The sequence below is a fragment of the Rhinolophus sinicus genome, chromosome 14 (assembly GCF_057876585.1).
Source record: "Rhinolophus sinicus isolate RSI-liver-muscle chromosome 14, RSI-T2T, whole genome shotgun sequence".
Lineage (NCBI taxonomy): Eukaryota > Metazoa > Chordata > Mammalia > Chiroptera > Rhinolophidae > Rhinolophus > Rhinolophus sinicus.
This window is the reverse complement of record NC_142514.1, coordinates 139,906,933-139,925,928: the sequence shown is the minus strand read 5'-3', so window position 1 is coordinate 139,925,928 and position 18,996 is coordinate 139,906,933. Positions and strand designations below refer to the sequence as shown.

The window sequence follows — 18,996 nt, the reverse complement described above, 5'->3', positions numbered from 1 at the left end:
AAATTCCACTTGATCATGTGTAATCCTTTTAATGTATTGCTGATTTTGATTTGCTAATATTTTGTTGAGGATTTTTGCATGTATATTCTTCAGGGATATTGGCCTGCATCTTCTTTCCTTACAGTGTCCTTGTCTGGCTTTAGTATCAGGCATCATGGTCAGCAGTGATATGCCTGTTAAGAATTACTTCTTTGTTTGCTATACATTTTGAGTCCTGTGGACAAAAGCCCCATTGGCTGTTAGAGCTAGGTGTTTTGGGAGTGCATCTGTCTATGGTAGGAGTCTTAACAGTTGGGGTACTAGATGTGAAGTCCAAATCCTTTGTTTAAGGAGAAGCTAGGAGTTGAGGGTTCTCTTCTGACTGCATGGCACTGGTGTAGGGTGGGGTTTATGGCAAGAGTGTGTCTTAGCCTTTCCTACCATTTTCGATGGTATTTTCTCATTTGTCTGACGTGTAGAAGTTGCTCATTTACTTTCTATCTGTCTTTCAGAGGCACTGTTCTGTGTGTAGCTGTACATTTGGTGCATCCATAAGAGGAGAAGCGCTGAGAAGTCTCCTCTGTCAACATGTTGGTCAACTCTCTGGAATGTCTGCTGTCATTCCAATATTTGACACTGTACATACTACTTTTTTTGTTTGTTTTTCCTTTCTAGAGACTTTTAAGATTGTCTCTTTATACCTAGTATTTTGAAAATTCACGATTCTGTATCTTGGTGTATCTGTTTTCATTCACTGTACTAGATTCCTGACCTTGTTTATTTAGCCATACTCCACATTACATACAATTCATCCATTTAAAGTGAGCAATTTAACATTTTTTAATATATTTACAAATACCAACCATCACCACAATCAATTTTAGAACATTTTCATCACCTCAAAAATAAACTCTATGTTCTTTAGCTATCACGATTTACTCCTATCACACCCAGCCCTAAGGAATCACTAATCTACTTTCTTTCTCTATAGATTTGCCTATTTTGTGTGTTTCATACAAATGGACTCATAAAATATGTACTCTTTTGTGAGTGGCTTCTTTAATTTAGCATGATGTTTTCAAGGTTCATCCATACTACAGTGTATTATAAGTCCTTTACTCCTTTTATGGCCAAATAATACTTCATTTTATGGATATACCACTTTTTTAAAATCCATTCATCAACTGATGTACATTTTTGACTATCAAGAATAATGTTGCTATGGAAATTCATGTAGATGTTTTTGTGTGACCTTATGTTTTTACTTCCCTTGGGTTTATACCTAGGAGTTGAATTGCTGGGTCATATGGTAATTCTATGTATAATAGTTTGAGGAACTGACAGACTATCTTACAAAGTATCTGTACCATTTTACCTGCTACCAGCAATGCATGAGGGTTCCAAATTCTCCACATCCTCTTCAACACTTATTATCTGACTTTTTGGTTCTAGCAACCTTAGTGGGTATAAATTTCATTGTTTCTTTCTTGTAAAAAGCAAACAAACATACATTTAACTTTAATTATCATCATTTAAAGCTTGGTTTTATAAAACACAAAGACATTTTTAAGAGTTTTGTATCACTGGAATTTAAATAGTAGAAATACCAATAGCTTTGTTAGTGTAAATTATATAAATTAAAATCAAATAATTGGAAATTTTTTTCAATATGAAAACTATACAAATGAAATAAATGGCAAAAAGACCTAATAGCAATATTTTGTTATTTATGGATTATCAGTTACTTTAGGATCTAAACAAAGATTCTCAATATTCAGATTTCTTTTGCTGTTTTTCATATTTAAGTATCTCCCTAACTATATTCTGAGTCAAGCTACTTGACTGAAAGGTCTGATTCAGGACGGCATTTAGCTTTATAGGAAAAGTTTTTCCATCTACAATTACCACCTTCAAAGGAACTGACGTTACAGTGCTGATGTAATCTGTTAGTTCTCTTTTGAACAGAGTGCAAAAAATTATGTTAACCCTATGGAAAGTCAAACAGGTACCAAAAAAATGGGACAATTATGCACAATTCAGTAAAGTATGTTAAATTTTTCCCATCTAAAAATTAACCAGTGAAATAAAACATATGAACTACAATTGAGTTGGTTTCAGGAAAAGCACATTTGAGAATTACATTATTGTTCTCATCTCATCTTCAGTCACTGACAAGGATTTTGTAGGCCACTATGCTATTTACTTTGTGATTTATAGTAGTGAATTGGCGAAGATGGACTTGCTCAGAGTTGGAAATGAACTGTGACCCGACTTTTCCCATGTTTCAGGTAAAACCAAATCTTTGTCTGTATAAATCAGTAGCTCAAATGAACAAGAAACTTCCAACAGTGGCAGAAATGTCACTGTAGCTGTGATCTATCTGATCACTGAATAGATTTCATCCTGAATAGCTTTCTGAGACTTTTCTCTGGGTCTACTGTCCTCTTTGGCAGTCTTGTCACACTCAGTATCAAATTGCCATCTTTCAAGGACCTCGCGACTTCCAGTATTTGAGATGACTACCACCAGTTTCTGAATTGAACATTTATATAACCAATCTTGTAGCTGTCCACCACATTATTTAAGTATTCAAGAGCTCAGGATCAGTAGTTACAAGCAAGGTGAGTCCATATTTTTCCACCCGACTAAACTTTTCAGATGGATATATGCCATGCTGATATAAAATGCTACTGATGCCAAATGACAAGAACTCTGCCAGGATTTCGGCGCTCCTGTGTAGGGTGATGCCTTGCTCCCAAGAGAGCTACAGCACCATGGCCAGGCCCACAGACGTGGTGTGTGCCGACTCGCAGACGGCCACGGCAGGGCTCCATAGCAGCTCCCACCTCTCATTATAGTTTTGATTTGCATTTCCCGGATAACTAATGGTGTTGACATCTTTCATGTGCATATTAGGCCTTTGACTATCTATTTAGAAGTATCTATTTAGATCCTTTGCTCATATTTTTAATTGGATTATCTGTCTCTTAATTATTAAGATGCATGGGTTCTCTATATATTCTAAGGTGTAAGTTCTTTATCAGACACAATATTTATAATTATTTTTTCCCATTCTGTCATCATCTCTTCATTTTCTTAATACTTCCTTTGAAGCACAAACATTTTTAACTTTAAGTCTAGATTATTTTTCTTGTTGCTTGTGCTTTTGGTGTCATAAGTAAAAATCCTTCCCCAGCTCTAAGGTCATAAAGATTTACCTCTACGTTTTCTTCTAAGAGTTTTATAGTTTCAGTTCTTTTGTTTAGCTATTGGATCCTTTTTGAGTTAATTTTTGTACATGGTTCGAGGTAAGGGTCCAACTTCATTTTTTCATGTGTGGCTAGCCAGTTGTCCCAGCACCATTTGTTGAAAAGACTATTTATTGAATGGTCTTGAAATCCTTGTTGAGTTTCAGTTGACCATAGACACATGGGTTCATTTTTTAAATTATTCCATGATTTAGATGTCTGCTCTTATGCCAGGATCAAACTGACTTGATTATTGTTGCTTTGTAGTAAGTTTAAAAATAGGAAAGTGTGAATCCTATTTTTTTCTTTTTCAAAATTGTTTTCGCTACTCTGGGTCCCTTATAATTTGATAGGAATTTTCGAATCAGCTTATCAATTTCCAGAGAAGTCAGCTGTGATTCCGATAGGGACTGCGCTGAATCACGAACATAGGATTTTTTCCTCCAATTTTCAGGTCTTTTTTAACTTCCTTCAGCAGTGTTTTGCAGTTTTCAGAGTTTGTTTTGCATTTTTGTTAAATTTATTCCTAAGTATTTTATTCTTATCGATGTTACTGTCAATGAATTGTTTCTTCATTTCATTTTTGGATTACTCATTGCAAGTATGTAAAAACAAAACTGATTTTTGTATATTTATCTTGTATCCTGCAATCTTCCTGAATTTGTTTATTAATTCTAATTGTTTATTAGATTATTTAGGATTTTCTATATACCAGATTATATCATCTATGAATAGAGACAGTTTTACTTCTTCCTTTCCAATTTGGAACTCTTTTACTTTTTTTTTTCCCCCTGCCTGATTATGCAAACCACATAGGTAACAGGAGACAGACTCCCGAATCCCAACTTGTGTTTGTGTAAAATCCATGCTCTTTTCCTCATACACCACTAATATTGGTGTTGGAGATAGAGTTGGGAGATATGAATGGAAAGGTGATTGGATACCATTCTATAAGTCAGACTAAGAATAAAGGCTATAAAGATTGGATTTTTATATAGCAGGTAATGAATAATGATTTTTATTTAAGAGGCAATAAGTAAGCAAGGGAATGACTTGGTTTTTCCAAGGAAGTGTTACTTCACGAAGATAAATCTGTTAACAATGTACACAGTGAACTGCAGGAAGAATTTAAAAGAAAGAAAGCTAGGTGAGGGCTCTTACCTGCCCAGTAGCAGCTGTATGGCTCTGGTATCAGCTTTTGCATCCTGTTTCCAAAATGGATTCTCATTCGGAGGGACGAGGTGATCCTCAATGTGGGCTTTAAATTGATTCTTAGACAAGGCTTTGATTCTAAGATGTGGAAAAATACTTTCTGAGTGGCTAACGTGGTAAAAACCCAAATCAGAATTAGTTGAGCTCAGGATGGTTCACAGGGCAAATTTAACATACTTTAGACGTAACTACCTAAATATATGTAAAACTTCACAATGTACAAAGCCCTTTCCTATGTTAGAATCTCATTTCATTTCTGTAAGAGAGGGAAGAGAGAATATCTCCACTTATATACAAACATGCCAGTTCAGAGGGAGCAAAGAATTTAGCCATGTATGTATTTAGTAAGTGCCAGCGGTAGTTCTAGATTTTGAGTATCTTAACTCCCAGTTTAGGCTTCTTTTCCACCACATTAAGAATTATTTGCTGAACACTTCCAAAATTACTTAGTCCATAACTTGACAAAAACACATGTGAACAACTATTAAGAAAGAAACTGGGGCCGGCCCGGTGGCTCAGGCAGTTAGAGCTCCATGCTCCTAACTCTGAAGGCTGCCGGTTCGATTCCCACATGGGCCAGTGGGCTCTCAACCACAAGGTTGCCAGTTCAATTCCTCGAGTCCTGCAAGGGATGGTGGGCAGCGTCCCCTGCAACTAGAAATGGCAACTGGACCTGGAGCTGAGCTGCACCCTCCACAACTAAGACTGAAAGGACAACAACTTGCTTGGAAAAAAGGCCTGGAAGTACACACTGTTCCCCAATAAAGTCCTGTCCCCTTCCCCAATAAAATCTTTAAAAAAAAAAGAAAAAGAAAGAAACTGTTGGGGTTCATGCTTATCCTGTAACTTACTGTGTTGATGGTCTCAGAAAGTCTCCCTTCTCAGGAGAATGAACTTCGCCCAACAACATGCTCATATCTGGGCTTGATTTCATCGCAGAAACCACCATGGCATTACGGAGTTTATTGCCTTGTTCCAACAGAGCTATGGAGGGCAAAAGTAGAATACAGCAAATCTAAAACCCAACAGAAATACTTGCAATATTTACCACCTTTGCTTCTATCAGAGGACTTACTACAGTGCACTGTACTGGCTTACTTGTCTGCTTGTCCACTAGCTTGAGAATTCCTTGAGGTCATTCATTTTATAACAAATATTTACTGAGCTTCTATTATGTGGACTGTTTTAGATGCTAGTTATTACAGCAGCGAATGAAGTCTATCCCAAAGAAACTGACCTCTTTGTAGGAATCATTATATGCATGCATTGACTCTTCCAAATGCTGTTTGTACATTAAATAAAGTTAGTAACGTGTATATATGTATCCACATATTTTATTAATTTATCAGATTATTTGTAAGTTTAATGTCATTCATATCCAGGAAACATGAACAACTATACCAGCTAAACTTTAAGGAGCCATAGTGATAATCTCTTCCAAATTTATACTTTTATGGATGACGAAAAGAAAGCCACAGAATTTTCATGACTTGTCTAAGATCATACAGCAGGATAATAGAAAAGTCAGGATCAAGTCTTCAGACTTGCTGATAGGTAAAATTGATCCTATCCCTAAATAACAACACCACCACCACCACGTATGGCAGATAACATTTATTGAACCCTTACCATGTGCTGGGCGCTACTCTAAGTATGTTGTATAAATATAATCCTCGCAACAATCCTGAGACTACTACTATTGCCTTCACTGTCCAGGTGAAAGCAATTGAGGCAATTTACACGCATTAGCTGTATAACCAGCTACTCCACATCCAATGATTTTAAACACTATACTATATATGACACTACTTCAGTTCTTAGGCTTCTTGTTAAAAGCTTAGGACCAGTGGCATTATTCCAAGAAACATTGGTAAGTATTATTTTCTTGAGGTTCCAGTTGCTTTGAAGGTAAGTGAGACTAGACACCAAGTAACCATCTCTCTTAGTCTAAAGCAGGGGTGTCCAAACTGCGGCCCGCAATCCATTTTTTATTGGCCCGCAGCAAATTCCAAAAATATATGTAGTTTACTTAAATAAACTAGGTGAGGCAATATGTACTTCACCTCGAGTGAGTAGCCTGGCTGTTTGTGTATTTTACCGCATATGGCCCTTGGTGAAAAACGTTGAAAAATGTTTGGACACCCCTGGTCTAGAGTTTTATAGCTTCTATAAATAAAGAAGATACAGTGGTCAGGCCAAGAAGAAAAACTAGCCAAACAGATCCACAAACATCTAATATTTGTTAGTACAAAGAGTTCAAAATATAGGTTAACAACAACAACGGAAAACCCTGAAATATCCTATGTTCGATGTGTAATGTGAAAATACAACTAAACTAAACTAAAAGAAAATCAAGATCACCACTGTGGCAGACAGAATCCTAAGATGCTCTCCCTCACCCTCAAAGATTCCTCAGCCCCTGGTATACACATACTTTCTCTCAGTGATTCAAACACTAATGTAGGCATTGCTGTGAAGGGATTTTGCAGATGACATCATGGTTCCAAATCAGTCAACCTTAAGATAGGGAGAGTACTGGTGGGCCCAAACATTTTACAAAGTTTTCTCTGGCTGTTTGCAGGATACGAAGTCTGTGATTTGAAGCATGTAAAGGATTTAATGTATCATTGCTGTCTAAAGATGGAGGGAGCCACGTGGCAAAAAATGCAGGCAGCATCTAGGAGCTGAGAATGGCCCCAGCAGACAGCCAGCAATGAAATGGGACCTGTCAGACAATTGCAAGGAACAGAATTCTGTCAACATGAGTGACCTTGCAAGAGAATTTGCCCCCAGAGCTTCCAGATGAGAATTTAGCTTGGCTGACACCGTGATTTTAGCCTGTGATACCCTAAGCAGAAAACCCAACCATACCCTGCTGGACTTCTGACCACAGAACTGCGAGCTACTAAATGGGTATTGTTTTAAGCCATTAAGTTTGTGGTAATTTGTTATGCGGCAATAGGAAAATAATATACCTAATAATGCCACACCCAAAAATACTGACTGTTAACATTTCAATATATTCCTTATATAGGCGTAACTGATTTTATTGTACTTCTCTTTATTGGGTTTCACAGATACTGCATTTATTACAAATTGTAGGTTTGTGGCAACCCTGTGTTGAGCAAGCCTATCAGGGCCATTTTTCTTTACTTTTTATGGTATGAACGGCCTTTATTGATTGCAACCAGAAGTGGAACAGGAAGGGATACGACAGCTCCGGCTCCTGGGGCGGCTTCACCGACTTCGTCGCAGCCCGCAAAAAGGGGGGCTGTTTTTTCAACAGCATTTGCTCACTTTGTGTCTCTGTGTCACAATTTGGTAATTCTCGAAATATTTCAAACTTTTTCATGACTTATTTTTGTTATGGTGATCTGTAATCAGTGATCTTTGATGTCACCATTGTAATTGTTTTAGGGCACCACGAACCACGCCCATGTAAGATGGTAAACTTAATCAATAAATGTTGTATGTGTTTTCACTACTCCATTGACTGGTTGTTCCCTATCTCTCTCCCTCTTCTCAAGCCCACCCATTCCCTGAGACACAATACTACTGAAATCAGGCCAGCCAATTAATGTTACAATGGTCTCTAATTGTTCAAGTGAAAGGAAGTTAATCGATGTGGCAAACTTCCTTGTTGTCTCATTTTAGGAAACTGCCACAGCCACCCCAACCTTCAGCAACCACCACCCTGATCAGTCAGCAGCCACCAACATCAAGGCAAGAACCTCCGCCAGCAAAGAGATTACGACTCGTTAAAGGCTCAGATGATGGTTAGCATTTTTTTGGCAATACAGTATTTTTTAATTAAGGTATGTAGTACATTATTTTTTTGACATAATGCTATTGCACACTTAATAGACTACAGACTAGTGTAAATATAACTTTTATATGCATTGGGAAACCAAAAAATTCATGTGAAATGCTTTATTGAGATACCTGTTTTATTGTGGTGGCTACAATGGAACCCACAATATCTCTGAAGTATGCCTGTAGTTTTTTAAATGTATACATACACACATACATCTGTATTTTATATATATATAAATTTTTTTTGCAAAAATGGTATATATTATGTATACTGTTTTGTAACTGCTTTTTCATTTAACTATATGCGTTAACTTTTTCTATGTAAATAATGGCTGCATAATACTCCATTCCGAATTCATGATATTTGTTTTAATTACAAAAAGTCTCTTTGGGATTCAGCCAGAAAATGGCTGTCTTGTTTACTCACTGAGAAAGGGTGAGGAAAACACAGTCTGCTAGCATTGAAAATTTTTGCTAAAGAAACATGTTTTGTGACAGGAAACCCTCCTTTAGTTTCTAGTTGGCACTTGGCTTTATTTGATATGGTTTAAAGTTTTTTACTGAGATGGATACACTCAATAAATGCTTTATGAATAATATAGTCAATGACAACCAGTGTCAAAAATAAACTTTACTTGATTTTAGGGCCATGTAGAAAAAGTTTTTCTACGGATAACCAAAATGTTTCTAAGCGATAAACAGCCTTGGTACTTTATGATCTAACCGTACTCAACTATTTTCACACACAATACTTCCTTTGTGCTCTCAAAGTTCCAGGTATATAATTCCGTCAAAGAATTTATCATGCAGTGTTATAATTGTGTATCTCACCCCGTCAATTTCTAGACTAAGGATTGACTCTTGTTGGTCTTTGTATCCTCAGTGCCTGGTACAGTGCCTAGTATATATCAGGCATTTGATAAAATGTTTTAATAAATATTTCCACTGTTAAATGCGTCACAAATATTGACTGTGTCTGCTTTAGAGTCTGTTTCCTTTACTAGCCTGAATTCTTTAAGGTCAGGGTCTGTATCTTTTTTTTTTTTTTTTTAATTTATTGGGGTGACAATTATTAGTAAAATTACATAGATTTCAGGTGTACAATTCTGTATTACATCATCTATAAATCCCATTATGTAGGGTCTGTATCTTATTTATCATTCTAACCCCAATAATCAAAACAATGACTGACACAAAATAGACACTCAAAATATACTTTCCAAAAGCCCATTTTAAAAAGGAAATAAGTATTAAGGAGAACAAGTTGAACAAATCTGAGCACAGGTGGCCCATTCATTGGCCTCTGAATGGTTTCATTACTGAAACAGCCATTCTTGGAAAAGTTTCTCTCAAGTCCAAGGCATGGCGACAAAAAAATCTGAATTCTGCATCTCAAGAGAAAGCTGGTACCTACACTATAAGGGCTGTAATGGCATCTTCCTGTGCCTCAACTCAATAATCATTTCCTGAACACAAAGGAAGGGCACTCAGGTGAGTTCGGGACAAATGTTTCCCTTGTTTACTTCCTACACAACATGGCACAACTCCTGCCAAACACAGGGAGGTATAAGACTTCTGGTTTTTGTTCCAACTCTTTGCTATCTATTCTAACCCCCAAGTCTTAGAAGCAGGATGTATAGTTCATTTTTCATAAATATGAGCTGGTTGACTCATTCGGCTCTGTACCCCCTTTTCTGGTATGAGGTCAGTACAATAAAGACAGACCAGGAAGAAAATTAGGTTTACACATTTGTTATATCCCTCCCATGACCTCAGCTCTAGACCTGCTTACTAAAGTGGCCCACTTCATCTGAGTCCTCCATAATCTTGTGGTGGGCAGGGAACTTCAAAGATCGTATCTTTTACTTAATGATTTATTCCAATTGGTAAGAGTTCCATCAGAAGGTTATCCAGCCTGTGCTTGACTATTTCCAGTGATACAGAATTCATTACTTCTTGAAGTTGTCCTTTCTCATTTTGTACAGGTCAGACTATGAACTAACACTGAGTCACAATCTGTCTTGCTTTAACTTTAAACCCACTGATCCTAGTAACGCTTATGGAAGAGGTTGCACATTGGCAGACCATGGGTTGTGCCCGGCATACTTTGTTTGGCTTGAACAGGTGGCCAGTACAGTTTTGATTTAAAAAAAATAAAATAAAATAAAAAAGGCACGCCTAGGTCAACAGCAAACTTACAATATAAGGCAGAGGACTCTGCCTTAGAGTCTGGGACAATAGTGAACTGGAGCTGAGGAGCAGCCGCCCTCTTTGACAAGGCAGCACCTCCCTAACTCTAAGCCTGTGTCTTCATTTTAAAATGGGGATGACAATCCCTACCTCACTTTTTTCTTTTAAGGTTAAGTGTATAGGTCACTTGCCATAGTTGCTAGCACATAATGAATGCTCAATAAATGGTAGCTGTTTTCTCAAAGCTAAATATCTCTTGGTGGGACCTTCACTGGCCTCATTACTCTCCTTAAAAGGAACTCATCTGCTTTAGAGCTTTAATGTTACCTTCTTAGCAGGCATTCCTTTGTCAACCTATGTAAAACTAACATCCCCTCTTCTCACCTTCCTTGCTTCATATTTCCCTAATGCCATTATCACCACCTAACACTCCGTACCTATTTACCTAGTTTATTGTTGGTCTTCCCATCTAGAATACAAGATCCATAAAGCAGGAGATGGCGGGGTGTTTTTCTTTTTTCTTCTTTTTAATTTAAATTGCTGTATCCCTGACTCCTAGAAGAGTGTCAGGCATTTGACAAGTGCTGAATAAATAACTGCTTAATGAGGGCGCAAATATCTTTCTCAAAGTCTGATGCCCAGGTCTACACATAATATTCCAGGTGTGAGCTGAGAAGTGCTGAGTACAGTGGGACAATTTTCTTTCTTGTTAACGTAGTCGAGGGTTGTGTTAAAGACTAAAATTAATAGATTATAATCAGAGTATGTTTGTAAAAATAGGGGATCACAGACATTTCAGTTGAGAAAACATAAACAGAATGTCTTTCTTCATTAAAAAAGTACCCTTACTAATGTAAATTACATACCTAAATAGTTATTTAAAAGACTTTTCTACTAATACTGCAGATATTCTACTGTGAAAATTTTACTTGTGAGAATGGAGACAAATTCCTATCATGCCCTTGATGTCACAGAGACATATAGTTGATCGTAACAATGTAATATAAAGTACCTCATTTGCTTTTATAACACATTCCCTAACATGAAGTAATCTGATCCAGTTCCTATTTGCTTTTTCACTTCAGCCTAAGCCCTTACAGAGGTAAACTGCCTCCTCTCTACTTCTGCTTGGCTGTGAGTCATATTTAATTCCCAGGCTTAAGATCAGCAGTTGCTGTGCTCTGACTGTTCCCACTCTGAGACCAACAGTTTTCAGAATGTGAGACGGATTAGCACTAGCTTCTGTATAGTCACACAAGTAAATGCTGATGATGAGACAACAACCTTGTTTGCTTTGAATTATTTGGGAAAAAATAAGGACTACTATTTTTCTATAATAAAGGCTTTCTCCACATATCTAAGTTCATTTGAAATGGTTCTTTCCCTTAAACTTACAATTATAAGCACCTACTATTTAGAAGTAACTAAGTGGTTTAATAGAGCTGCCTTCAAACGGTGAGAAATTCTGGACTCTAGTAAGATTACTTGCTTTTATTTGGCTATTTATATTTAGTTCAAAGGGAAGCCTTGGTTCTCTTTGTAGGCTGGCTAATGAGCAGAGTAATCCCAATAAATATACCTCAGTCTCAGTTCACAGATACACACATACCCGAAAGAAGGTCCTTGGTAGGGGGATTGTTTGAAGAAAGAATGCATGAATCACTGCGACTCTTGGAGGCTGTCCTAATTTGAGGCTGGAATTCAGAGCTGTTGAGGAGGGACATCTGCTTCTGTGGGGCTTTGCCTTTCAGAGTCATAGACTCTAAACTCTGTCCTGAATGAAGATGGTGCTGTAGTCCTAAAAAGGAGTCCTTTATTATATCAGAGTTCTCTGCAAAGTACAAGTGGTCTTTCCCCCTGTTTTAAAATAAAGGAGACCATCAGCAGTGTATTATCCATTTTGGTGTCTTTCCACTTTATCAGAGATAGAACGTGGATCAGTGGTTTACAGCAGTATCGCTTAGACTTTGTAAATCTGGTTTTCATCTTCTAAATGAAATAAAACAGGAGATGCTTTACCTACTACTGTGTGGTTATGGCTAAAGTGAGACAATAAAATAAAGAGTTCAGTGCTGGGCCTGATACAAAGCAAATGCTTCATAACTATTTAAAATCGAAACCTATTTCTCTTACTGAATTCTGTTTCACAAAATACTGCCTTTTCCCTCTTCTCTCAAGGACCTCTATCATATCACCTGTATGACTCAGTCATACATATTTACCAGTATGTTGCTACCCCCTCCCCCACTAGATTGGAAGCAGTCCTCAAAAACAGGAATCGTGTCTTATTAGTTTCTATGCCCAGCACGTGGTACTAGACGAGGAACATGTGGTTACTTAATACTTATTTGTGGAATGAGTGACTACCTTTAGTCTTTTACCCAATCACAAATGAAAGACAGAAAGTATGAGTACAGTGGGAGTTAGCAGACAGACTGACTGGTATTAGGTGTGGTAATTACCTTGGAGTGGTTGATCTACTACTGTTGGCTGCTAACTCTTTTCCATCAGTTTGGGTGGCAGGTATCCGATGAGGCCCCGATGGAACTAGAAACTGGGAATTGCTGGGTTCAGTATATTCTTTGAATCTCTGCTCAGATAAAAGCACATTTTCTGTCATGTCAGTAGTAGGAAGAGGGTTATAGCTGTCATAAGTTTCTGACAGAGGCTCCAGGACAAGTGAGACCTGAAAGAAACATGTAATATATCAGAAATTTCCTTTGGTATTAATTTTAAGACTCCTTATTTACTGTAAGTTAATGGCTCCCATTCCTTACAGGATCAAGTTCAAATTTCTGTCTACCTCAGAAGCCTCATCTCTCACTGTGCTTCCATCTCTCGCTCCTAGATTTACCAATTATTTAGGGTTCTCTCAATGTACCTTATATTTCATTCCCTTATGCCTTGGTATATGCAATGTCCTCAGCATTACTTCCTCTGTGAAAACTTGTGTTCACGTAGAGATGTCATGGCCACTCCCTTCTTCAAGATTCTACTTACGCTGTATCTATCCATCAATAATAACCACCATTTATTGAACACTTTACTACAGGCTAGAAACTGTTAAATTCCTCACACAGAGAACTTCCTATTATAACTTTGTCAGAAAATTACATTACCCTAATTTAAAGATTAAAAAAATAAAGCAGAGGCTTAGAGGAATTTGTAACTTGCAGTTTGTTTCTCATCCTGATTAGATTATGAATTCCTTGAAGGCATGGACTGTCTTATTCATTTTTCTGTGGACTAATTAGTGTAGCACATAGTGCATACGTCTAGTGTTTAGTATTCCCAATAATGCCTAATGGCCTGACCAATAAAAGAATGACATAGCATCACCTGTGTCCCTACTGTTAGTTATTTGAGAAAAATAAGGCCCTCGTTCTAAGCTGGGGATAAGGCAGGGTGAAGACAGAGGAACGCTAAGATGAAAAGTAATCACTTGAAGTTTCCTTTATCATCTCATTCCTGTGAGTTCAGGTTCTCTATTAAAAGGCTCTCCAGTCCTCTGAAAAGTCTAATGGAGAAAAGCCTAACGGAAGAATAAAAAATAAAATAGAGCGTAAAGCAAAACTTTAGAGAAGAACGAAAAGAATATACTCCAAATGAAAAGAATAGTGTATTGAAAGTTCAGTTACGATGACAGAGAAAGCAGACAGAACTGCTTAAGCAACCAAAGAGAATCAAATGATGATGAATGGCCTAAAACAAAAAGGAAAGATTGCAGTTAGATGTTTTAGGACATCTCTGCGAAGGTCAATGGAATAATTTGCGCAGAGAAACTGCCAAGGCACAGACGCAATAAAAGACACTTGGGTCTTGATTAAGAGTTTTTTCATGAACCAGGTAACATAAAGTCTTTTAAATCTATTCATCATCAAGATTTTCTACAAACACAAACGACAGGAATGCTGTGGGGCAAACACTCTGTGCAGTGATCACTGTTACAGTATCACATAAAATCCTGCCTGCCCAAATGTAAATGTCAGAAAGTGTTCCCTTGCCATTTATCACTTGCCAAAAGACTGCTACTGGGTATGGCAGGTACCTGGACTTTCTTCTTTCAGAGGCACTTGAAGAAAGAACAAAGTCCAGGTACCTGCCATACCCATCTTACAATCAAAACACAGGTGCTGGCCTAACTCCTCTGTTCAATTAACAAATATTTGTCCATACTAGCTCAGCGCCAGGCTCTGTGCTCCTGCCTGAGGCAAAGAGATAAAACACGAAACCTGACCCAGAGGATCAGGATCCTGGAGGGGAACTTAAAAAGAAGTAATTGTAATACAAAATGGTGAGTTATGAAATAAGGAAGTGCACTGTGAGTTCTGGGAACACCACAGAGGCGTGGGAGCTTGGGGGAGAGGTGAGGAAGGAGGCCAGGGATGGTTTCCAGGAGGGAAATATCAACATCTGAGTTTAGAATCTTAAATGTGAACGAGACAGATAAGGCGGAGGGGGTCTGAGAGAAAACATTCCAGGCAGAGGGAGGAGCGTGAGTCAGGCTTTGGAGGTATAGAACAGAGCATCATTCCAGCCATTCCTACCAGTCCAAGGGATTTTCACTGCTAACCCCTCTGCTTCCACACAACATACCCAACATACTCCTGAGTTCATCTCCCAGGTGGTCCTTACGGTCCACCTCAGGCAGGGTACACTCTTGTGCTCATCCTCTGCTAACCTCCCTTCAGAGCCCTGTACAATTTCTGTTTTATATAAACCACCTTACCACCTTAACTGAACATCTCTTTCTTAAAATGTCCCCATTTCCCCAGTCTTCTCCAACGGAAACTACTTCTTTCACTACTAGCCAGGGTGAGGGAAGTGAGGGAAGTTGACTTACTCCTTTTGGGTGCCATCTCCAGACCATCATTCTGTCACCTAAATATATCACATCTCTTCTGAAGCCCAAATAAGGTGATTCTCACACCCATAATAGAACAACCTCAAAAACACTCATCAGTCTTCTCTCAATATCTCAAGGCTCTCTAGCACCGAGAGGCCCACAATCATCTACTACATCTATAACATCTATCAGTATAAGAGAGAGCGTATCAGTATGACTATTTTTCAGACTTATGTCGGTCAACATATCATTAAAAATTAAAAAAATAAATAAATTATTTAACAATGCTTTAAATAATAAGATTTTATGTAAAATTTTGGATTTTTGGCTTCTCTTGAAAAAGCAGAAGATCTGGCAGATTTGGTCCACCACTGGGCAAAGTTTGCCAACCCCTGTTCTAAAAGTGTATCAACAAACTTCTCATTCTGTGACCCACTGTCAATACTATCCTCTCAAATTCAAGTAAATTTGGCGAGTCCTTGTCACGCACCTAAGTACATGTGAAGTGTTTCCATATTTCTTCATGTCATTTAATCTCCGCAACAATGCTATGAGGTAAAAGTTTTAATATCATCACTTAAAAAAATAGTGTACTGAAGCTCGGAGAGTATAAGTGAACACCAGAATGGTTTCTGTAACCAATTTCTCCATGTCCAAGTCTAGTGATATTTCCATTAGATCACACTACCTCTCCCTCTTTTCACTGTCATTTACCTGGGAAACAAAAATTTCTAATTGTTACTTCCACTTCTTCTCTGTAATTACTACTTATTTCCTTATCCCTTAATCTTCAAAAATCTGACTTCTGTCTCCAATGTTCTATCAAAACAATTTTTCAACAAACCCAATTTCATTTAAATAAAAAATACACAAGTATTATTGTATCGACTGACATTTAAATATGGAAAAAAAAATGATGCAACCACTTTAGAAAACAGTCTGGTAGTTCATTAAATTTAAACATAGCTACCATATGACCTTAATTCAATTCCTAGGTATATACCCAAGACAAGTGAAAACATATGTTCAGAAAAAACTTGTACATGAATGTCAGAGCAGCATTATTTATAATAGTGAAAAAGTGGACACAATCCAAATGTCCATCAACTGAAGAATGGATAAACAAATGTGGTATATCCATACAATGGAATATTATTCAGCCATCAATAAGGAATAAAGTACTGGTTCATGCTATAAAACTGATGAACCTTGAAAAGATTATGGTGAGGCCACATATTATTTTATTTATATGAAATGCCCAGAATAGGCAAATATGTAGAGACAGAAAGTAGATTAATGTTTGCCAGGAGCTAGGGAAGGGTGAAAAGGAAATGACTGCTGATAGGTACAGTCTTTCTTTTTGGGGTGATAAAATGCTCTGGAGGTAGTACTGAAGGTTGTATAATCATGTGAATATACTAAAAATCACTGAATTGTATATCTTAAAAAAGTAAATTTTATGGCATGTGAATTATAACTGAATAAAAACAGGAGAAAAACCCAGCTAGAATCCTATACTCCAACTGTTTTCATTTTTCCATGCTTATTTATCCCAGTCATTGGTCATTATACATATATGTGGACATAATTTTAATTCTCTTTTGTCATCAATCCAAAATCAGTTTTCCATGCTGCAATACAATCATAATTATGTAATTTTATCTTTTATGGAAATAAAATATTCCACTAATAGACTACAACTTTAATATTGCTGAATAAATTTTCATTTTTTCAATTATTAAAAGTGTATTTCCATAAATAGAGCTAAGTATATGGCTTCTCTCTCTTTTTCTGGTATTACTTCAAGATAAGTTCCCAAAGGTAGAATTACTGAGGTAAATGATATATGATAATTTTTATGGTTCTTGAAACATAATGCCAAACTGTCTTCTAGATCTGATGCAAATTTACACCATTATCAGAAAAGTATGAGTAAACCAGACTCACTTAATCACGAAGTTACCAACATAAGGTGTCACTATATTTTAACATATTGTAAATAAAAATATGATAAACAAAACAAAGAAAATGTTTTCACTTAGTTGGATCTATTTCTGGATTCTATTCTGTTCCACTAACAGAACGACGTGCTTGTGATTTTATAATGGGATCTTACATATGATAATGTTATGTGTTCTTTCCTCACCTTTTTTGAACTATCTTCTTATATACCTGTTTAAATTTCCATATGTATTTTAGAATACATTTGACAAGGTATAAAACTCAAGAGATTACTAAGGGGTTTGATTATTCAGAATTCTCTAGGAAGCACTTCCCCAGAGTCTCCCCTCAGAAAGGGGCCCTTCTATGTCCCTTCCTACCATCCTGTACATATCTATACCATACTACGTATCGCATGGCCTTCTACTTGAGATTCTTTTCTATTTCTTCCTACGTGATTTTGAAAAACGAAATGACAAGACCATCTCTTATCTCTGTATCCTAAGTTAGTGGCACATACTCATTGTGTAGCAAAACAATGTATGCTGAATCAATGAATGAATACATCAAAGACACCACTGACATGAGTCAAATAAGCAATTATCGTTTGGTACTATGTTAGGAGCTGTGGGAAAAACAAAGAAAGTAGAAAACATTGTCCTGCCCAGGGAATCTAGAAACTGAAAGGAAGGGAAATTAAAGGAAGACTACTAATACATAACTTTGGAAACTACATAGGATTATAACTGAGTAATCATTATGTAATTAGTATTATGAATTTAATAAAGAAGACAGAATGAGTACAGTAGGAGCTGTGAACGACTCTTGGAACTTGAGATGGGCAGTAAAGCACTAAGAGGATTTGCATAAGTGGAAACAAAGGTATGTTACAGTCTTTGAGTAAAAACATGAACAAAGGCATGAAGTGGGAATGAGCATGGTATATGGGAGTCATGTACCATTCTACAAACAAACTTAACTACTTGTGCCCCAAATGTTTTATTCTATGCAGCAAAGATTAAAGATTTGTGTGTTTTTTTACCTGGAGTTCTCCAAGTTTCTTAGATGTTGGTGAAATAATGGTAAAAAATCCACTGATGTGGTAAGTTGGAGAAAGCTTGGCTAATCCACTGATCTGAACTCTACCAATTGGAAGATGATCAAGTTTGGTGATTACTTCCAGCACCAGCACAGCCATATCTAATCAGAAACAATTACAACATATGCAGATATTATTCATTTACTTTTTGGGGGAACTGGACAGAGGAGTATATATTAGAAAACTTTTTTACATAAAAAAATTATTTTATTTTCAAATAAACCATACACTTACCATATCATTTGGGGTGGGGGAAGGGGAGAGATGAACTCAATATCAAAAGAACAATAAAGTTTTAGAGAAGAACAATGACAAAATGAAATGACACTTGAAGGAAAAAAATTACATTGAATAAAAATATTTACCATATCAAGGATTGATAAAGAAAATACCTTTAAAACAGGAGGGTTTTTTTGTTCTTTTTTTTCCTTTTCTTTCTTTTTTTTTACATATTTGGCAAGAATTCAGGCTTTGCTTTTGAAAGGCAACAATTCTCAGTTCTTTGATTCTCACCATTTCTAGTTTTGGATTGGACAAAGGGCTTCTCTTACATGGATGCAATGGTTGGTTCCTGCCTCCCAGGAGTATCTAATTACTTACTTCTTGATTGTATTGGGAGCCCTGAAATACTGAGAGGACTTGGAACTGAGAGGAATGGAAATAAACTC

General features: G+C 36.9%; 1 protein-coding gene and 1 pseudogene across 3 annotated transcripts in view; both read right to left on the bottom strand.

The window, feature by feature from the left end:
• C2CD3 (C2 domain containing 3 centriole elongation regulator) overlaps positions 1–18,996 on the bottom strand; it is a 114,242-nt gene that overhangs the window by 88,156 nt on the left and 7,090 nt on the right. For all 3 annotated transcript variants that reach the window (XM_074335778.2, XM_019744374.3, XM_088791577.1), the window contains exons 3-7: positions 18,272–18,429; positions 12,905–13,128; positions 12,052–12,299; positions 5,291–5,423; positions 4,389–4,517 (exon numbers count right to left, since the gene is read on the bottom strand). In XM_074335778.2, the coding sequence (XP_074191879.2) occupies positions 4,389–4,517; positions 5,291–5,423; positions 12,052–12,299; positions 12,905–13,128; positions 18,272–18,429 (892 nt within the window). The remainder of the gene's footprint in view (positions 1–4,388; positions 4,518–5,290; positions 5,424–12,051; positions 12,300–12,904; positions 13,129–18,271; positions 18,430–18,996) is intronic.
• Positions 2,045–2,755, bottom strand: LOC109454061 (mitotic spindle assembly checkpoint protein MAD2A pseudogene; annotated as a pseudogene).